Consider the following 21,177-nt stretch of genomic DNA (forward strand, 5'->3'; position numbering starts at 1 on the left):
AAAAGCTTCATCTTTCATTAGTGTGATTGCAGCAAGTTCAATTAATTAGGTGCAATTAATATTTCAAAGCATTCACCATAGCTCACAATGCTCTAGAGAGCTGGTTAGGGTCAAAACACAACCAGTGACTGCAGAACAGCCCTCACAGCATTTGGGCTTCTGCACAGGAACAGACACAAGTCATTAAAACACATTGACAAACCAGTATATGCCAGCCAAAGCTTTATTCCAGCTCCTTCCGTTGCTTTAGAACAGCACCAAATTCAAGACTTCAACCCAAAACAACTATGTTCCCCTATGGAAAAAAAAAAAATTCTCCCCACCCCTAACCTCCCCCCAAAAAACCCTCAACTTTTTTTTTTTTTGGAGAAAAAAAACACTTAACAATGCAACTTTTCCAAAAGCAAACATCAGAAAGCAGTGCTGTACAACACAGTAGCATATTCAGAAAGTCACAAGAAACCTTTGTTGAAGAACCACCCACCAAGAACTCCATACAAGTCAGTGCACCCCCAGTCAGTAAAAAATGCCAGTCAAGAGGCAAATTCTTACTTAGGAAAGTACAGCTATAAGAAACAAGCTAACAGTAACAGTCTAGCAACAACAGCTGTAAAAAAAATCAAGCTGACAATACCAGTCTGCCAACTCTATTCCTTTACAGGGAAGTTCAGCAGTGACAGGCATTTGGTCAGTTAGGTAAAAAAATTAACCACTCAATACTTCACTTGTGTTTTTGTTCCCACAAACAGATTTTCATGGGAACATTTCACACACGTGCACTTGTTCAGTTTCACGTGGTCGACATGTCACTTGGTTTCAGCAATGCTGGAGGACATGAGGATCTTCAGCTAAATTGCTACTGCAGCCAGTTTGCTTTTCTATAAGGAATAACACAGATTAGACCCATCAACATGTTTCTATAAATGTGTATAAAGGCATTAACATCAAAAGTCAGCTCTACAGGGTTTCAGACTAAATACTACTGACATATTGGACTGTATTAAAAGACTACACTTACTATACAAAGATAATGCAGCTGAAACAGCAAAAGTACCCAAGAAGATGAAGCAGCAGTGCTCCCAGATTTCAGTTATGAGTTCAAGTCACTCTATCCCCGAGTGGGCTTGGCATAAGCCACCGCAGGAGTTTTTACACCCTGTGTACCTCCAACTCAAACTGCCTTTCCAGGCAGTGGCAGTGTGTGCAGCAAGATCCAGCTCTGTGACACATGGGTGCATGACCCTGACTCACCTTTCCTGTGCTTGTGCTGAGGGTGCATATACTAATTCCATGCATAGTGTTCAAAACCAGAAAAAAACCCACAAAATCAAGACTAATTCTGCATTTGAATGATGGAATTGAGGGAGTAGATTCACCATTTTAACATTTTATCAGATTCTTTTAACTATCCTTTTTCTTGCTCAACAGACAACCTGATCTCTATTGAAGGCTTCGTTATTTGTTACCCATAAACCAGTACAGTTACACTGAAATACAATTAGCAATGAATCCCTGAAAGCACAAATGCTATCTCCAACTCAGTTCAGTCTTCACCAGGCAAGCACAGAAACAAACTGCCCAGATAGGTTTAGGAGTTGTCATCCTTGGACAGATTCCAGAACTGGATATAAGGTCCATAGCAACCTGATGTAGTTGGCCCTGTTTTTACCACCAGGAAAGGCCCCTTTCAACCAGAACTCCTCTACAACTCCATAATTATAAAAATAGCATATAATCAGAAAGAACCTTTACTATTTATTTGGTACACTGAATAGGTGTTCACCAGTAACACTTCAAAATTTTTAAGTAACAATAAAGATGTACATGTATATTCCCAACCTATCCTTACAACAACTAAAGTGTTATTACAGGTTTAGATTTATAGGTTATGGCACTGGGGCACTCAAATCCTAAACTAAACGCTTAATAGAGTCTACCTAGCAGTTGCTCACCTTGCCTCAGAAACATGACCAAGAACAAACAGCATGCTGATGGCAATGTGCAAAACCCTACCAAAATCTTTAATTTGGGTGAATCACCGCAGCTTTTCCAAGAGGTTCAATCCATTAGATAAATAAATAAATACTAAATTAGCTTCCAATCCAGACCCAGTAGAAGTTTTCACTGCATGTAGTCACCCTTAAACTGACAGTGCATAAGCTAATGCCATCAAGAAAATCCCAACCACAGTATCAACCACAAGCTCAAATTAGGGTTTCAACTGTATTTTCTAAAATAAAGCAGTTCCTAGAAAATTAGAAAGCATTCAAACACTGAGTACACAACCCATTTGGGGGACTTAAAGTAGACTTACCTTGAAGTAAGGACTCCTCTGGTAAGGACTGCAAGTTTTCTGTTGCAGGGGTTAATGCCTACACAAAAAGGGATCCTCTTAGGAAGCTGGCACTATTGCCAGGACTTCCACTGAGGTGTTTAATACTAGACTAACTTCTTACATGAGCACGACTGGACTCCTATTTACCATTGTTTTCCCCCCTTAAAACTCACTACATAGTCTTCTACCCACTTTTCACTTTGATGCAAAGGCTGCATGTGAAGAATGAACTGGAAATTCATGCTGTTATCATCACCAGCAGCATGGCTGATGATCTGAGTTTTGGGTTCCAGACACAAGTTTTTCCTCCACTGGTAGGTGCTTCATGAAGAACACTGGTGAAAACCTTACTATTCTTTCCTAATTACTCCGTAATATAAATATTTTCCATGATTTAGCAGTTAGTTAGCACCCTTTCTAAAAACCAGTACTGTTCTGCCCAGCCCAGTATCACACTGCCATACCTCAGAGGATCTGCGAGCCCAGTCAGGAATTCCGTTCCAGACGTTCTCAGGATGCACAATCTCCTCATTGCCACTGCAGAGGTTCAAGACCTGTACAGAGCCAAAGTGGATCTAGTACAGCAGCAATGCACTCAATAAATAAGACACAGTGTAGGAAAACAGAGTTGAGGACTCTGTGCCTTTGAGGTGTTGAGAAGTCTGGATCTTGCAAAGAGGAACAAGTTAATATCTAATAAAACTGAATATAGTTACTGAGGCTGCTCAAGGCTCTTCTGGGCTCCTTACCCAAGCACAGAGAGAAAAAGGCTGCAAAACATCTACTAGATCAGAACCAGAAGGAAGCTGATGAATAAGGATATCATTACATGATAATCCCTGACACTGGCACTCATCTGAATACAGCTGACTTAGTTTTAAACACCCAAGGGATCTGCCAGCAGAAGAGCTGGCTTCCACCATCTCAGACATTCAATCTTCCAAGAGAATGCTTTTATGTAATGATCTTTTGGATTTTCAACCTTAAATTATAACTTAGAGTCACTTTATGTAAGTACAATGTCTGTGCATGTGTGTACATCAATACACACTCCCCCTGGACTGAAGGAAGGCGTCTCATTGATCCCTCAGCTTAAACAGCAGTAAAACAAGGCAGCTCACTGGATTATCCTCTACTGCTGAAGTTAACTCCCACCAACAGCTAATGCAATACACATTTCACTGAAGCAGGAATAGTTGTGGATTCATTATTACTTGTAGTATAGTTTGAGTTTCTTCCCAAGTTTCTACTGCTCTAGCACTAACTCCTCAAAACACCAGTAAAATAATGTCAAGTTGCATGAGCATTTAATGGTAACACAGCACCACAGCAGAACATTAACTTGCAGGCTAGACAGAACCACAAACATATGTGTGTCTCAGACTGCAGACAGATCCTTCAATAATCCCAGTCAATAAAAGACAGTAAGATGTGAAGGGAACATCAAGTGCTGACATGTATCATCCAACTCAATTTGAGACACTGCTGTTTCTCTCTAGTCTATAAATTCAGAATCAGCCTTTGCAATACTTAAATTCTGTAACACAGTTCTTTAAAATATTTACAGTTTAGAGAGAGACCAAGGAAGGACCAGATCTTAAGAATGCAGAAAGAGTATTCAAAGCACACTTACCTTGGTACCCTTCTCAGATACCTCCAAAATGCGAGCATTGCACCATTTGAGAGAGGTCCACACCACACATTTGGAACCAACAGCAAAGCCCTTCAGATTACAAGGATAGTCATGGTGTGCTACAAGAAATAATGACTTATCAATGAAGGAGGAAGAAAAAAAACTCATATAACCCCACAAAAAAAAAATCAAACAAAACATGAGATGCTTCAAAACACTGCTCCCCCACCCCCTCCAAACTACTTGATATTTTGAAGTTAAAAAATTGTCATCCCAGTCCTGCAAACGCCCTTCATGTTCAGAAATGGATTTCCACTCAAAATCATTAATCTTCCCAAGTAAGACTCGTTGCTGTTAGACTGTCACATTACCCATGAGATACTACACTTGGTCTGCTGTCCTTAACCCATCAAAGCATTAGCAATAATACAGTAACTTATTAGGGAATAAAAGTTAGGTTTTCTACAAGAAAGCTATTCTCATGTTTGAATGTGCACAACGTTTTGATAATTTAACTCTTTAAAATCAGATACTTTACCTGCACTGTAGTCAGCCAAGTTCTCATTTTGCTTTTCATCTTCCCCAGGCCTACAGCCTAAAGACTGAACACACATATTTCCACTCTCTTTAAATGAGTCAGTCAAGTCTTGTTCCATCCATTCTTCCACACAGTCCTCTTTCTTCTTCTGCCACCCCTTGTGTTTCTCAACTTGGCAGTCATGTGACTTCACAGTGAAAACAGGCCTCTGATTTGCTGAGTCTTTTGAAAGAAATGAAAATTGACTGCCACTATTTGCAGAACTCTGCAGCACATCATGTTCCAGCCCTAACAAGTCCTCCTCCCTGTCTTCCTGAGGCGGCTGAACATCAGGCAGCACCGGTTCCAGAAAGGGCTCAAATTTGGCTCCTAGCATCAACTGCTTGTCATGCATCTTCTGGTGCAGTTCTTTCTCAGGTCTACCACCAGATGATGACAGCCGTAGGGAAGGAGAATCTGCTTCCATCCAATCATCTAGTACAGCTTCTGTTTCATGAATTCCGGACAAATTTGCTTGCAGTTTCTTGGTCTTCTCTCCCAAAGAAGGCTGAACATCAGATGCAATCAGCTCTACTGACTTCTCTCTGTCACTAACTGAAGGCACCAGCTTTTCTTTCTCATTACATAATGGTAAAATTTCAAAACAGTTCAGAGCTCCCAACTGCCCTGTCTCCTCCCTCACAACTGTCAGCTCCAGCAGTTCCTGTTCCAACACCATCTCTCTTGCTTTGCTGCCTGACGCTGCCTGCATTTCAAGTGACTTTGCTTCCAGTGCTTCCTTTGTTCCTTCACCAAAGGAGGACTTTTCCAAAAGTCCCTCTAGCTCCTCCAAGAGCTCGTTTAGATCACGACACGGTAAGTGCATTTCTAATGGTTCCAGTTCTGATGTCCCTGTTCCATTGCTTGCAGATGGCTGTGCCTGGAGCACTGGCAATCTCTGCAGTTCTTGTTCTTTTCCTAGGAAAAGGCTGGCTGCTGGAGCACTGCCTGTCAGTTTTGCTTTCGGCTCAGCCTCCTCTCCAAACATTATTTCAGGCAAGTCTTGTTCCACAGCTTTCATTCCATTCCCCACAATATGAGGACTGTAGCTTTTTATTGGTTCTAGTAACATATTGTTATCACTGTCACCTTCAGACAGAGCTGTCTCTTTATCAAAACTGTTCTCACACTCTCCCATTTCGTATCCATCATCAACCTTCCCATTGGCAGCTCCCACTGACACATTTGCTTCTGCAGTCTCTAAACACTCAGAAGTTACACCCAGGAAAGGATCAGAACAAAACAAAGCATTTTCACTCTCTTCCTGAGCTAATCCACAAACAGCAGTAGTTTCTTTGTCGAGACAAAGACCCAAATTGCTGTTTGAACTGCTATTTTCCTTTAGGGAGTTGCAAAGGTTTGAGAAAGCACTGTCACCAGTTTCTTTATTAGCCTTCCAGAAAGGCTTCATCTCTTCATTAATACTATTTCCAGAAGCTTCCAGCTTGACAACACACAGAGGGACTTCAGAATCTTTATTTTCCCGAATTTCTACTACTTCAGCTTCTAATACAACGTTTTCAGTCATATCATAAAACTTCTTATTTGCATCACTAAGCCATGAGCCCTCTGAGGGACTGAAACCTGACAGACAGCAAGCAAATGCTTGTGCAGGTACTCTGAGCAGTTCACATGGCATCTGTCGGATCATCTCCAGGCTGATGGCTTCCTCACTGCCGTAATCCACATGTCTAACAACTACACTGTCATCTTTCACACTGCTGATCTGAGCTCTGTAGAACCATCCATCTTGACTGTATTTTGCTAGACAAGTATCACCACTTTTAATACAAGACTTGCCATCATTCAGAGAGCTTAGCCCAAGCTTTTCAGCTTCCTCTATTTTTTTCTCGATGTAGCTCACATCTTTGGTATCAGCACAGTGACACCAGAAGAATCCTGGACTATTTACCACTGTGACATAAATTTTTAAAGTCTGACCTGCCTCTGGAAATTTCCAGATAAATGATTTATAATCACTTACACAGGAAATCTCATTTTGTACCTGAGGAGGCAAAGGCTCACAGACAGTTATCATGTCACTGTTCTCTCTTTTATCCATTTTTTTTCTTAAGAAAAGTCTTTCTCTACTTGCAAGATCTTTATCAGCTAAATCCACTGTTATTATACCTTGATGGTCACTGAGAATAACTTCCCATTTATCGTCAACCTTCTTTACAAATTCACAAGACAGCAGGATTTCACTTGTTCTCTTGGTGAAGTAAAACATTGCTTTCTCTGTCCAGTCTGCATTTTTTTTGCATTTAAGTCCACCTAGAAAGCAGTGAATACTCATTGCTGGAATAGATGACAAGTCCTTAGGGAGTCTGCATGCTTGATCAACACTAATCACTGAAGTGTCACCATAATCAATATAATGTACCTTTATCGAATTGTCAGAAGTCTTCTCTTTTACTACAGCTCGATACCACAGGCTGTCTTCTGAATACACAGCACTGATTAAATCTCCTGCTTGGAAAAGTTGTCCACAAGGCTCCTTCACTGATTTCCCATTGTTTAAACTTTCCAAAATACTGTTAAGCTGAACCTCGTCACTCCCTAGTTGAACATAAAAATCCTGCAGGTCATTGATGTAAGACACATACACTAAGGTTTTAAGAGCTGGCACTATCTTCTGTGGTGGTAGATCAGATGAATTTTTAAGCATTATACACCTGCCTTCAGCATCAGATTTAGTATCTGACAGTGTATCCATCTGGGAAAAGAGCAGAGACGCCTCCCCTGCTTTATCCAACAAAATAGCATCCTTATTGCTAAGCATTTCATCAGGTCCTAGTAATCCAGCTGCCACATCTCCCCTCACAGAGTGCTGGAAAAGGTTTACAACTTCTTCTTTTAAGTGTCTTCTGCTCCCTTGTTCTTGCTGGGCTTCGGGTCGACGTTTTCTTTCAAGAGGCCTACCTGCATTTAAAGGGGACTCTGCAGGCTCATCCCTCTCATTCACATCTGTATTTCTAGAGCACAAAGTCTCACTGTGTACATGACTACACAGTCCTGTACTGTTTAGGCTTAGGTCCTTCAGTTTTGTATTAATTTGAGTATTTCCATCAAACAACTCTACCAGCAGTGTATTATCAGAGTCCTTTGCTACCACTATTGCTTTTAATCTCCTTTCTAGGACAGCTTCCTTAAACCATGTTGCAGCTTCTTTGGAAACAGATGATACATCAGACACAGAACACTTTATGGCCTGCATTGGCACAAGCAAGATATCAGAAGCATCATTGGGTAAAATAAGCAGATCATCTTTCTCTATTGCTTCTGTGTTCCCAAAATCCACAAAGAAGACTTTAGCCTTAGGTTGTCTTTCCATAATTACTCCCCTATACCACTGACTGTCAGAGTACCTTGCCAGACACAAGGTCCCAGACTTCCCCAAGGTTCCTGTGCTGGTCACTCTCTCACTCAGGTGACTGATGTTATCAGCCAGCTGTGCCAAGGTATCTGCACACCTTTCAAGTTGGCAGTAAAACGTCCATGGATTCTCAACATGCGTAATATAAATGTCTTCCTCACTCCCAATTTTGATACCGTGACTAGAATAATAGAAAGAGTGAAGCTGGACCAAAGATTCCAAGTGCTTTTGAGGAAATAAGGATCTGGCTACACCTTTCTCAGTGAGAAACTGGCAAGCACTCTGAAAAGGTGTGACTAAATCTACAATGTTAAACAGGTCCCTATTTATTGAAGCCAAGGCAAATATTGTACACTTCAGATCAAGGTCAGATGATGAATCAACAACAAACTGCCGAAAAGTCCGAATGGCTTCTTCATCCCAGGCAAAAGGATTCTGACCATTAGGCTGGATTAAGTTGTAAAGGCTGCACCTGAATGCCTGAGCCTCTAACCTAAGGAAGCGTTCACTAATTGCACGGAGGTTCGTTAGACACACCTGCTCTCTGTTGCCATAGTCAACATATATGACTTCTACTTTTTCTGCACACACTCCTTCATTAACTATTAAAGCCCTGTACCATTTTTTATCCTCTGAGTACTGGGCTAAACACACAAGATTTGGCCAAACATGTGGCTGGGATGAAGTCTTGCAATGCTCCTGAATTTCATCCATTAGTACCTCAAGGTCATGGAAATTTCTACTTAACTGACACCAAAAACAACTAGGATTTTCAACATATGACAAAATAACATTAACTGTACTTCCCACTTCTAAGTGGCCTCCACAAGAAGAGCCTGGCTTAATTTCCACATAGTTCTGTCCCAAAGAAGAGTGCAGATTTTCCTTACCCTCATAGTCTCGAGAACAAAGTTCACTACTTCTAGAACTGTGAATGGCTGCAATAGGGCTCTCTCTGACCATCACACCCACATGAGAATCAACCACTCTATCACTGCTCTTTAGATCACATTCTTCTCTGAGCCTCTTCTCTGCATTTTTTTGGCTTTCCTCTGCAGCACATACTAGAGAAGAGGCCTGTGTCACAGACTTATCTGATTTCTGGGAAGTCTTGGGTATTTCATACCTCTGGTATTTAGCATAACCCCTCTGGCCCATGAGTTTACTTACTCTTCTCTCTCCTAACTGGGACTGGTCAAAAATTTCAACCATGTATTTGTCACCCTGCACACTCAAAAACCAAACCTTTAGTCCTTTGTTCAGTACCATCTCCCTGAATGCAGACACAGAGGCTTCACTCCAACTCCCTCTCAGAGGGGAGACACCTGCCAAACAACACTTCAGAGCTAAAGCAGGCAGCTCCCTGAACCGAGGGAGCAGCTCCTTCACAGCACACAGACCCACAGTTTCTGTACTGCCTCTGTCCACCAGGTGTATTTCCACCCCAGTGTCCAGTACCCTGGTGACCACTGCTCGATAGAAGACACCCTCGTTCCAACTGGCACAACAAAGGGATCCAGGCTGTGGGTTCCACCCAGCACCATCCAGCTTTGTGGAATGGGAATAAAAATTCCACATGCACTGCCTTAGCTGCCTGAAGAGCTGGTAATGCTCATGGAGCTGCAGCCAAAACTCAGATGGGTCTTGGAGGTGAGAGACCCGTGCACTGTAGAATGTCCAGGTCTTCAGATGCACACCAGTTACAGCAGCACCAGCCAAACCTCCGTGTGTTAAAACAGGAGGTGCTTCTGGTGGCAATCCCAATTCTTCAGCTAAGGATTCCTCTACTTCCAGCTGCTCACGAGCCTCAGTTTGGCTCACATGAGTGCTGACCAGGCAGCAAGCCTGAGACCCAAAAAGACGGTTCAAATCAACGCCATTTTCCCCATAGAGCGTCACATAATAGAGATGCTCAAAGGAGTTAAAGGCTTCGATGTGCGCACTCACTCCTCTGCCAAGCACCAATGCTTTCAGCAAATCGACCTGCAACGGGGACCAGCCTCGCCCCCCATCTGAAACACCCTGAAGAGCACAGACGTAAGTGACTACAGGCATGCGAAAACACTCAGCAGGCAAATGGCGCAGGTTAGCTCTGGTTACAGTCTCCTTCCTGCCATAGTCCACAAAGATCACGAGAGCTGCATGCTGGTCCTGCCCCTCACCAATGAGCTCCAGCAGAATGGCACGGTACCACTGGCCATCCATCCCACGGGCAGCACAGGGCGAGCCCACTTTGGGCAATAAATCCTGCTCCCACTGGTCATAAGCATGGCACATGGTATCAGAAAGGCAACAGATCTCCTCAGACAGGCACTGCAACTGGCAGTAGATGTGGTGTGGGTCAGAGACATGGGTCACTAGGACAGGCTCTGTCACACCCAACTGAAGCTGAGGGTAGTAGTAATCCAAGGCAGGTGACAGAGGCCAGTACGAGAGCAACACATGGACAAGCTGTGGAACTGCAAAAGTTCCAAGGGAACACGCTGGAGGCTGCTGACAGAGCTGCTTCTTTAACTGGCCAAAAGGCAGGCAGCGCCTGAGTACCTGGCAGAACCAGCTGGGAGAGACACGCTTGGCCAGGCCCAGCTGCCGCATCTGGGCCACGAGCTGGGGCAGCTCGAGTACGATAAGCTGTGGCGTTATCACCTCCTGCACCACACCGGACACCTCCTTGCCATGCAGGAAGCTGAGGAACTCCATCGCCTCCACGCTCCACTTGGACACTGGTGAATCCCCACAGGCTGTCCCCTCGTGACCCTGGGAGGGCATGACATCAGCCACGACACAGCCCAGCACCTCCGGGCGCAGCTGGAACAGCTCTGAGCAGCCCCGTGCCAAGTAGTATGCGGATGTGGCCACCACGTACCCCTCGTCCAGCAGGAAGACACGGTACCCCTGGGCACTGCAACTCACCACACAGCAGCGGTACCAGATGCCCAACACCTCCACCAGTGCCAGCTCTCCTGGGCACAGCCTGGTCCCGCTGGCCCCCGGCCCGCTGGGCTCTGGGCGGGCCGCCAGGCGCGGACCGGCCGCCGCCTGGATCTCGCGGTGGAGGAGGGCATAGTCAGCCTCGCGTTCGCCCAGCAGCCCCCACAGCCGCAGGATAGGCACCTCGGGGTAGAGCCCCACGGCGCTGACCCGCAGGGTGACGGTATCGCCGCGGCCGAGGGACCCCGGCCCGGCGCGCATCGCGAAGCCACCTCACCCGGCTCTCCCCTCCCGCACGAGGCGAATGAACGCCCCTCCCTCCGACCCTCGGCCTCATATAGGACACGCGCCGCCCACGTGACCCAGAGGGGGCCGTTAGCAGCTGCCCCAGCGGCCGAGTCCATTTTGACCTCTCGGGGGGGTGAAGAGCGGCGCGAAGGGAAGGGGGAAAAGGAGGGGTGAAGCGGGCTGATACATGGGGCCGCTCCTGCAACACCGAGACTGCGCGTAGGCGCCACGAGGAAGAGGGTTACGGAATTATGGCCGGGGCGCCGCGGGGCTCAGGGCAGAGCCCGGCAGAGCTGCCCTCACCTACGGTGGAGCACTCCACGCCGGCTGAGTGGCGGGGTGAGCGGGAGACAGCGCCGAGCCCGCTTAGCTCCTATTGGTTAGAGCGGCGCCGGGGGCGGGACACACGTGAGGAGCTTGGCGGCTATTGGCCAGCGGCGGCGTCAGGGCGGGGCGCCGCGGTGTGAGGGCGGGAGTCGCGGTGTGAGGGCGGGCGTCGTGGTGTGAGGGCGGGGAGCTCGCACCGGACACCCGCCAGGAATCGTTAATAGTTCACACTCAAAAGAGAGAGATTTATTAAGAGTTAAAGAAGTTTTTCACGACAAGATTTTTACGAGGCTTTTTTTATTTTTATTTTGAGCTCTCCCTCAAGGGTCTGTATTGGGACCAGTGTTATTCAGTATCTTCATTAATTGCATAGGCGAAAGGCTGGGAGTGTACTCTTGGCAAGTTTTCAAGTGACACCAAGTTGAGTGATGCTGTCGTTACAAAATCCTCTGAAATAGTTGGGATAAATAAGACCATCTAACACTGTCTTTTTACTGTTAGCAAGCAAGGCATTACTTTATTCTTGGCCAGGAGGTGTGTGTGTGTGTGTGTGTGTGTATGTGTGTGGCTGACGAAATTCCAGCCTCTACACAGATGCAGATACAGAACTTTTACATTTATTTATATGTATTTTTAGCAAACAAATTAATATTCACTGGTTCTAAGTTACAGAATTCTCTTTCATTAATTAGTATTCTGTCCTCTACTGGTTATCGATTTCTCACTTCTCATGCAAATTAGTCTATATTTTTCAGTCCTTTTATTATCTTTTTCCCAGGTAGGGACTTTACAGCATACATACTGAGTCTTTGTTAGTCCCTATTTTTATCTGCTGTTTTCTGCAAAATGTCCTTGTGGTCCATAAATTGTTCACTCCTTGTATCCCATTTCAAAAACAGACCTCTCTTCTTCCAGGCTTTGTTCATTGAAGCGTATCAAGGTTATTTTATCAAAACTTAGAGTTTCAGTGATTTTCCCAAGCTGTGTGCCCATAAAAATAGCAAGTTTGATACATGCTGGCTAAAAGTGGTTTACATATACACTGCTTATAATTAATATCCTGGTTATGATGATCAGAGAGATTGAGCAACTGTCCTATATGGAAAGGCTGAGAGAAGTGGGATTGTTCAGCCTGGAGAAGAGAAGCTTCAGGGTGACCTAATTGTGGCCTTTCAGTACCTGAAGAGAGCTGACAAGAAAGATGGAGGGACACTATTTACAAGGGCCTGGAGTGACAGGACAAGGGGGAATGGCTTCAAACTGAAAGAGAGCAGGTTTAGATTGGATATTAGGAAGAAATTCTTTACTGTGGGGGCAGTGAGACACAGGAACAGGCTGCCCAGAGCAGCTGTGGATTCCCCATCCCTGGAAGTGTCCAAGGCCAGGTTGGATGAGGCTTGGAGCAACCTGGGATGGTGGAAGGTGTCTCTGCCCATGGCAGGGGGTTGGAAATAAATGATCTTTGAGGTCCCTTCCAACCCAAACCATTCCATGATTCTATGATGAGAATATTTATCTCAATAGAAAGGTAAAGCTGTGTATCCATCACCAGGGTTATCAGGGTAATGGGATGGCAGGCAGGACTGCTTGGGATGTAACTGAAGCAGCAGCTTTGCTGGTTTATCGTTGCTGGTGTTGGAGTGCAAGATGGAAAGGACTTGGATTAGTTTCTCAGGATGTCAGCTAGAAAAATATCAGGTTTTCTGAACAAAACCTTTGGAGTGATGCACAGGAGGTTCCACCTGAATATGAGGAAGAACTTCCCGCGCAGTGACCAAGCATTGGAACAGACTGTCCAGAGAGGGTGTGGAGTCTCTCTCACTTGGAGATATTTCAGAACTGTCTGGGTGCAATCCTGTGCCCTGTGCTCTGGGATGACCCTGCTTGAGCAGGTAGGTGAGACCAGGTGACCCACTGTGGTCCCTTCCAACCTGCCTCATTCTGTGATTCTGTAACTCCCTTATAATGATGAGATGAATGTTTTCCAAGCTGCAAGTGCACCCCCAAATGCACACAGGCACAACTGAACTACAATACAATCAGAAAGTACAAGTGCTAGCCAAGAAGACACCCAAACTGTGTTTAATGAGAGATTGGCACACTGGAGACAACTGGTTGCAAAGACTAGAACAAATCCTGGGTATTTATTCAGAGAGCCAAGTCTTCTCCATAATTCCATTACTAGATATTACTAAATCAAAGACAGCTTTGTTTTATCTACTCATGGCTGCTTTTAATATTGCATTTTTGCCTCTTGATTGCCAAAGAGGAACCTAATGACAAACAGCACTAGCCTCCTTCTCTACGAAGTCTAGAAGTCTTCAGGTTTAAAAATAAATAAATCACTCCTGTTCAAACATTTTGCATCATTGGAGAGAACGTTATATTCCACTGGTGGAAAGTGGGCAGAGTGTGTGTTTCCATGGAAAAGTGGTACCTTAATGCCACACCAGCACCAAGATTGTCATGGGACGAGTAGTTCAGCTTGGTCCTATGGAGTATCCTGAGTCCTTCAAGCAGGGCAGAACAAACTAGGCTTTTCATTTCCTAGGAAAAGGACTGCATTTCAATCATAATCTTACTCAAATAGTTGAGTGGAGAGGTCAGGCAGTCTCTGGGAAAGTAAGAGGAACACAAACCCTTCCACCTTTTGTGCAAAGCAAATTTGGAATCGGGTAAACTGCTTTTATCTTTTTCAATACCTAGCACTCCAGGCTTGGTTTGCTGAGACATCAAACTAATGAGGTAGTTCTTTATCTATGCGCAAATGCAATTAATAACAAAAATTCCCAAATAATTTTATAGATGCTTAGCCACAGAACATGTTCAGTGCATTGATCAACTTGCTCTCGTCTTTAACAATTGGAACCATCTCAATTATCAAACAAGCAGACAGTATTATGTTCTATTTGCTTGGTAGACATTTTTTATTCCTGTTTGCTGGTTCAGGAAGCTGATGCTGGCTGCTAGTTGAAGTATTATTGTGACAATTTTATTCTGTGGATAATAAAAATTTCATGTAGCAGTCTGACAATCAAACAGTATCCTTAGGTCATGGCTGCTCCTAACCAGTAAGGACTGGATTTGGAGCAACAAGCTATATATGTGATCCTACTACCTTGTGGAATGAGAATTCAGCTTTTTGAGTCTTCTCTCTTGTGTGAATACTGAAGGTTTTAAAAAGAACTAACTCCACACATCCTTCTGATTTGTTCATATGTAAGCCAGAATACCAGTGACCAAGGAGCCTGAGAAAACAAACACTGAAGTTAGAGGGTTAAAACAGAAGCCACCCAATAAATAAGCCCATTAGATTAAACTGTCTCCTCATAAAAACCATACTAAGTTCAGTCTCCTACTGCTCTGGTTCCCAGAGAGGTTCCCAAGCCTCTGTCTGCTCAGAGAGGCTGTGAACTCCCCATTCCTGCAAGTGTTCAATGCCAGGTTGGATGGGGCTCTAAGCAAGTAGAAGGTGTCCCTGCCCATGGCAGAGGGTTTGGAATGAGATGATCTTTAAGGTCCCTTCCAACCCAAACCATTCTATGATTCTATGATTATGTCTTTCATACAAAAATTGTGATATTACATAGGGTGAGGGCTGCATCCGTACTCCTCACATTTTAATGCTAATTGTTCTTGTAAAGAGTTAAAAAGCACGTACCATTCGCATCCAGGTTGGTATAAAGCCTTTGTAGAGAGACAGAAACCCTTCACCCTGGACAGTTTGAATCAAGCAGTCCATGGAAGATTTATAGAGCAGACCTCTAGCAATGTGCAAGGAGAACAAACAGTTACGATTACAAATAAACAATTTTTTAAAATTCCATCCCCCTCATAAAGATAATTTGTAGTTGATATTTTTCTACAAGCAAATGCTCTTTTGTAAGCTCCCTGGAGTCTAACCCAGAATTGAAATCTACTGGTTATGATTAGGTGCCCATCACAACAACATCCCCCAGACATCTGCTAAATCAGTAAAACCCCCACCAGAAAGATGAAGAGCAAATTATCAACTTAGCACTTCACTCCAGTGAAATCAGTGAGAATCAGGGTTTCAATTTGCTGCTGAAAAGTCGGTCTCTGAAGTGTCCATACTTTCCCTGCTTATCTCTCGGCTGGTTCATTATCCGGGTTTTGACCACATCGGCAGGAGTTCCCAGAACAGCCGCTACCAGCCCGGAGCAGGCACTGCCAACAGCAAGGGATACTTAAGGAAGAAACCAAGATGTATCATGACAATTTTAGCACTGTAATTCCAGTTCTTATAATAAAGATATATTAAAAACGTTAGCATAAGATCATGAGTAATAACTCATAACAAACTTGGTTTAGGAGACTTGCTAGTACTGCTCTTGCTCACATGTCCTCCCAGTGCCAGCTGCCCTCATGTCTGTGTGCAGTTTTGAGTCATGGATGAAGGACCCACAGTAGGCAATTCATAACATTGTTTATATAAAGTACATTTCTTCATCATTTAAGGGAGTAAAAGAGGTTCTGCAGCGGTTGTATCACTGTGCTCCCACAGATGAGAGCAAAGGTGTTTAAGTGCACAAGCAAGGCACTTCTAGTGAGGGCAGTTTTGAAGCAATGGTTGTATTCTTTCTCTTGTGTCTTCTATAAAATGATGGTCTTTCAGGAAAGAAAAGCAATTCTAAAGTTGCATTTCATCAGCAGTATCAAAATCAAAGAATGGCGTCTTCTGCTGGCAGAGAGAGGCAGATAAAGACAGCAATGCTGGAAATGCTCTACAGTGGAAAAGGGGTAATTGGGGAATACGGCACCTGCTAAGACTGTGAGTCACACTATTGTCCACAAGTGTCGTGTTCAGAAGCAGAAAGTGTTTCACTGAGTCATAGGTGGTCAGATCTGTAAAGAGGATAATGAGAAAAAACAGTCAGGAGTGAATGGTGTCTGTGCTGTTCATGACCCAGGATGTTCATTCCCATTGCGGCTCCTGCCTTTTGCATGGCTGGAACTCTGCCCCCAGTTTCGGATGAGGGCTGTGGCACCCGAGTCCTGTCTTTCGACATGTGAGTAGAGTCTCCTTTCTGCTCCCATCTGCTCTGATTTACCTAATAGATGATGCTGAGCTGTATCTGGGTGACCCTCACCAGCCCTGCTGCTGGCTCAGCTTCCTGGCTTGGCCTCAGACCTGCCTCATCACCACACACTTCCCCGAGGATTTGGATCTTTGTGAAGCCTGGCTGCCTTTGCTGGCTCTGCCCTGCTCACCTCACTTGGGCACTGGGTTGTGGCTGGTGAGGTCCCTGCTTTGCTGGCCATGGGACCCATTCAGCTCCCAGCTCACTTTTCCTTAAGCTCCAGTAAGAACTGTTACTTTTAAGCCATTTGATTTCCACAGGACCAAAACACAGGTGCGCAAGGCAAAGGTCACCTGCAGGATGCTCCAAACAGGGCCCCAGTGTAGGTAATCAAGGGAGCACCTGAACTCCTCTTTCTTAAAGCTTTTGGTGGGGCGTTAAGTGCTGCAGACCAAATTATTTCATTTACCTCCCATGTTCACCAACGCAGCTCTTTGGACATTTGGTACCCATCCAGCCCAAAGTCCCCTTACTCCTCCTTCGGACAGGATCTTCAGAAATGCATGGTGCACTCCCCGAAACCTGAAATCAAGGTGCAACTTTGGGTAGACAGCCCAGTGAAATCTTTGCACATTCCAGCACTTTGCTGCACTGGGTCCTCATGTAAGATTAGGAGTTTATACCTGCAAGGATCTGGCCCCCTTGTTTTTGGATCCATCTTTGACTTTAACAACACAGTATTTTACCAGAGATACTCGTTGCCTTGCAAAGCAGTGATCTGGTCCCTAACAGCAGACAACTCTTAGATCCCACACTGGGTTGCAATACTAAATGTATGTGACACCAAATGATGGCAGCAGTTTGGGATGCAAAGAGCAGCATGTCCTGGTATTTGCAGGAGGGTCTCAAGCCCCGCTGTGTGCCAGCCTTCGCTGTGCCTGTGCTTCCTGCATCAGCCATTTCCCTCATCCTTTCTTCCATCTTCCCATCTTCAGAAAGCATCCTTCCCTCCCCACAGTACAGTGCTAGCATGGATGTGCTGCAGCATGGAGCATGGATTTGTGGTCCCTGGGACTAATAAATCAGAATAAAGAAGATGAGTATAAATGGAATAAGGAGGAGGTCTTGAATCCCCCGCCCCTTCACTGCCCAGAGCCATTGGGTGCTCTCCCTGTAAAAGGGCACAGAGCAGCTGGGGAGAAGGGGTGGCAGAAAACGGAGAACCACACTCTGGGCCAAAGAGTGATCAGTAATGGAAAATAAACCACCAGCTCTGAGAGGAACCAACCGTAACGGTTTTCCTTCCAACTTCCTTTTTCCCTCCATCTGCATCTGCACCTTCACCAGATCAGTTGGGCTGGCAAAAAACTGTCCGATGGCACCCGCAGACATGCCTCCAACCACAGCTTTCCTACCAAATGGAGAAAAATTGTGCTCCAGAATACAATGAAAATCTTCATAAGTCACAGTGCTCACGCTGAAGAGTTCAGCAGCACAACCCAGGTGGAACAAGTGTAAATGGTTATCCCATATATTAACAGCCAAAAGTGAAGGTAATAATTGTGATGGCTGCAGGGTGTTAAAGTACCCAGTAATATTTCTGTTAATTTTAAGAAAGGGTTAAAACTTACCTGGGGAAAAAATATCAAGGTTCTATTATGCTCCTCGCTTAATGTTTAAAGGCAGGATGGCAAAGTACACAAGTAAGGGATGATACTCCATGCATTATAACTGAATGCCCATCTGAAATTCCAAGCTGCTTGCTGATATATAAAACTTTCTTTATCTCCCACTGCTACTAGATGAGCTGTGTTGACTTTATGAGTCTATTTATTGTCGTACAATCAGAAGTTTCCATATTATCTGTATATCCTTCCCTGTAGCACAATGCATGACAAGTATTTTGTATGCGATTTTATCAATCCCATTCTAAAACCAGATATATTTTGGACCTAAGATTTGGCTGTAGGACTCCTATGGTAAGGACAAACCCCAAGCAAGCAATAAAAAATATGCATGAATATGCAACATTACCAGAGAGGAAAGCTTTCAGCCTCCACCCTGCCAAGCACAGAATCACGGAGATGTTCGTAAGTAACCATCCGAACACCAGTGTATACTGTGGAAAACAAAAGCAGGAGACAGTTCTTGGGTCTGCCATTCGAAGTCACACTGTGAGAGAGAGATCAAGACGTTGGTTTATAACACTCCAGAGCTCGCCTGGGTCAGCTGGTCACTGCTCCCATGTTTGTGATCAGAATGGGGAAAGTGAGGGGGTTGCCTGGTGTCAGTGGGAGAGCCAGAGTGCTGTAGCACCAGAAAAACTCTCTGGCTGAGCCACAGGTCTGCCAGGAGGCAGCACAGCTTTGCCTGCACCCTAAGGAGATGGGACTGCATTGCTTCCTTCTGGGCTGATGCCAAGCACAAAACCCCCACAAGTGCTTTCGAAGTTTGTTGCTGTCACTGTAAAGCACAGAAAGCTGTTACTTGTGGCCAAATCTCTAATGCATTTCTTCTAGCACTTGAATTCTTCCCTTCTGCTTGGAACCTCATCTTTTTTCCCCTCTTTTTTCCTAATCTGTCTCCACTTCCCTCACATATGAGACATTTATTGTTCTGAGGACTCTTAAGTGTCTGTGCTTCCTGGACAAGACCTTCCTGCAAAGATGACAGAGAACTTATATTTTGTTTTCCCAGAAGCCAGAATAAGGCCATGAAGGAGTGGTAAAGGGAAGGAAGAGAGATATGGATCTGGAATCTCATATGTTCCAAAATGGGATTGCGGGCTAGACTGAAGAAGTCCTCACAGATATATTTGAAGTACAAGAAAATATGGCAAGCTCACTCCAAAACACTATTGGCCACAGAAGGCAGCACCCAAGCCTGTCCCATCACGAGCAGATAATCACCTATGTGGCGGTAGACGGCCGGCGTGGCTCCTTGCCAGAGCTTCCGCAGCCCCTCCTCCTGCGCGATTCCAGCCGCCGTGCGCAGCATTCCGCGGTACGGGACCGCCGGCCCGGCCACAGCGCCATCGCGGCGCACGGCAGCTTCACCTTGGATCTGCAGCCGGGTTTTCGTCAGATCCAGGGGAAATGTCACTGAGAGGAAAGGGCCGGGAACACACGTGAATACGAGACCTCCCGTGCCGGGAACACCTGCACCAAAACGCCCTGCCAGGGCCCAAGGGGCTGTGCAGGCACCCGCGGGGAGCAGAGCCTGGACCCAACAGGGTGCAGGAAATCGCTGGAGAAGAGGAGAATTCACATCCAGATCTGTTAAAAGTGGCTCTGGGCACAAGTAACTAAATTACATTCCTGTCAAACACGCAGTCTTTCTCCCATATTTAGTTTTGCAGATTTCTTATGCAATATGTGTACCTTCTGAGGGACTCAGGACTAAAAATCCTGTTCCAGTTACTCCCCCTGAATACAGACCAGTCACATCTCGCAATTGATCATGTGGTCTCTCCAATTCTTCCCAGCACAGTGGCGGCATATGTTATGGTCAGGACCAGCCCCACAGAGGTGATCATAATGCAGACACACATTGAGGCTCACCTACAAACTTACCTGCATATCTGTCCTACAAACCACCTTAAAGCATGCTGCTTTTCTTATGAGGCACTCAAATAATGTCTAGCCTGTTATTTCTCTCACTGAAATAACTGGTGGACAGTGAAGGAGATCTAAGTTGATCTCAGCTTCCCAGGGCTGCTCCTGAAACAGTATGGATGCACACTGTGCCCCTTATTTCAGTTCCAGGCCAGGAGTGCCTGGCGATGAACCTTCCCAGCCTGTGCCCAGGAGCAGGGCTTGTCTTTGTTTTGACACCTCTGTGACACACCAGGGTCCTTCCAGAGCAGGACTCAGGTGCCAGGGGAAAATAATCACTGGTCCAAGCCTCAGCAGGTTTATAGTCTATTTGCACATGAAGTTTGGTATTCATGTTTAAAGATTAGCAAAGATCAAGAAGTTACAAATCATTAGAGCAATGTAACTGATTTAACTGTAAAAGCTTGTAGAAATTATAAAGAACATGCTGAAAAATATTCAAAATAAGTTACTTGGTCACAAAGTAGTGTTATATAGGTGCCAGTGGGCTTCTATTCCATGTTTCACTGAGCAGTTTTCCAACTCCATTTTTAAACAATCTCCACTGTGGTCAGAAACGTAAGAGTCTATTTTTCTTTGATTAACCTTCATTAACTATGAAAAGGAAATTCCTGAAAGAATCAGGCCTTGCTAGTAACTTAGGCAACAGATCTGCCTGCCTCTTTAGTCTTTTTCTGGAAACCCAGCCAGTGCAAAGCTTAAATTAGTCACAACTGCATCTAGTTAATGACTGCAGCCCTTCGGTCTCAGAGGCAAAGATTTCATCCTGAAAAACCCTCCCTCCAGCCACGGTCAGGTGGAAAAGCCACGACTAGCACAGTGAAATGCAGATTTGCTGGAGCGGAACACTGAGGAATGAGGCATCTGGGGACTGATATTCCCCCTGCCCCCCGTAAGTAAATCTGACCCCCTTCCCTCTCGGAAAACCACGGTGAGTTGTACCTAGTTCTGCCACAGCCGCTGCACAGGCTGACAGAGCGAATTTGCTGGCTCGGGGCCATCTCTCTGGAAGAGGTAAGCTCCTCTCTTCTTCTGCAGGTGACATCTAGCATCT

General features: G+C 45.1%; 2 protein-coding genes across 5 annotated transcripts; both read right to left on the bottom strand.

The window, feature by feature from the left end:
* Window positions 1-205: 205 nt before the first annotated feature.
* Window positions 206-11,288, bottom strand: TDRD6 (tudor domain containing 6). Of its 2 annotated transcripts, XM_069011735.1 has the most exons (5): window positions 4,507-11,286; window positions 3,969-4,087; window positions 2,800-2,889; window positions 2,315-2,372; window positions 206-878 (listed from the first exon to the last, which is right to left on the bottom strand). In XM_069011735.1, exons 1-5 carry the CDS (start codon window positions 11,111-11,113, stop codon window positions 817-819), a joined length of 6,936 nt encoding a protein of 2,311 aa, XP_068867836.1. In that variant the 5' UTR covers window positions 11,114-11,286; the 3' UTR covers window positions 206-816. The 2 variants fall into 2 exon arrangements, with proteins under 2 accessions (XP_068867836.1, XP_068867837.1); XM_069011736.1 differs by lacking the exon at window positions 2,315-2,372 and having other exon boundaries at window positions 4,507-11,288.
* A 461-nt stretch (window positions 11,289-11,749) lies between these two features.
* On the bottom strand, window positions 11,750-21,168 carry SLC25A27 (solute carrier family 25 member 27). 3 transcript variants are annotated; one of them, XR_011150061.1, is made up of 10 exons: window positions 21,066-21,168; window positions 19,419-19,610; window positions 18,544-18,628; window positions 17,798-17,920; window positions 16,979-17,091; window positions 16,249-16,333; window positions 15,563-15,655; window positions 15,129-15,231; window positions 14,586-14,715; window positions 11,750-14,464 (listed from the first exon to the last, which is right to left on the bottom strand). XR_011150061.1 is itself a non-coding variant. In XM_069011753.1 (9 exons), exons 1-9 carry the CDS (start codon window positions 21,166-21,168, stop codon window positions 14,644-14,646), a joined length of 969 nt encoding a protein of 322 aa, XP_068867854.1. In that variant the 3' UTR covers window positions 11,751-14,643. The 3 variants fall into 3 exon arrangements, 2 of the variants coding, with proteins under 2 accessions (XP_068867855.1, XP_068867854.1); XM_069011753.1 differs by having other exon boundaries at window positions 11,751-14,715; XM_069011754.1 differs by lacking the exon at window positions 17,798-17,920 and having other exon boundaries at window positions 11,750-14,715.
* Window positions 21,169-21,177: the final 9 nt, after the last annotated feature.

This window comes from Aphelocoma coerulescens, chromosome 3 (assembly GCF_041296385.1).
Source record: "Aphelocoma coerulescens isolate FSJ_1873_10779 chromosome 3, UR_Acoe_1.0, whole genome shotgun sequence".
Taxonomy (NCBI): domain Eukaryota; kingdom Metazoa; phylum Chordata; class Aves; order Passeriformes; family Corvidae; genus Aphelocoma; species Aphelocoma coerulescens.

Coding starts and splice junctions, on each gene's coding strand:
- TDRD6 (XM_069011735.1), bottom strand. CDS start 11,113: ATGCGCGCCGGGCCGGGGTCCCTCGGCCGCGGCGATACCGTCACCCTG. Junction 2,890..3,968: donor TATCTGAGAAGGGTACCAAG/GTAAGTGTGCTT, acceptor GGCTCTGTACAG/GTCTTGAACCTCTGCAGTGG. Junction 2,373..2,799: donor GGGCTCGCAGATCCTCTGAG/GTATGGCAGTGT, acceptor CTTTTTGTGTAG/GCATTAACCCCTGCAACAGA.
- SLC25A27 (XM_069011753.1), bottom strand. CDS start 21,168: ATGTCACCTGCAGAAGAAGAGAGGAGCTTACCTCTTCCAGAGAGATGG. Junction 18,629..19,418: donor GGCCGTCTACCGCCACATAG/GTGATTATCTGC, acceptor TGTTTTCCACAG/TATACACTGGTGTTCGGATG. Junction 15,232..15,562: donor CCGAGAGATAAGCAGGGAAA/GTATGGACACTT, acceptor GCACATTGCTAG/AGGTCTGCTCTATAAATCTT.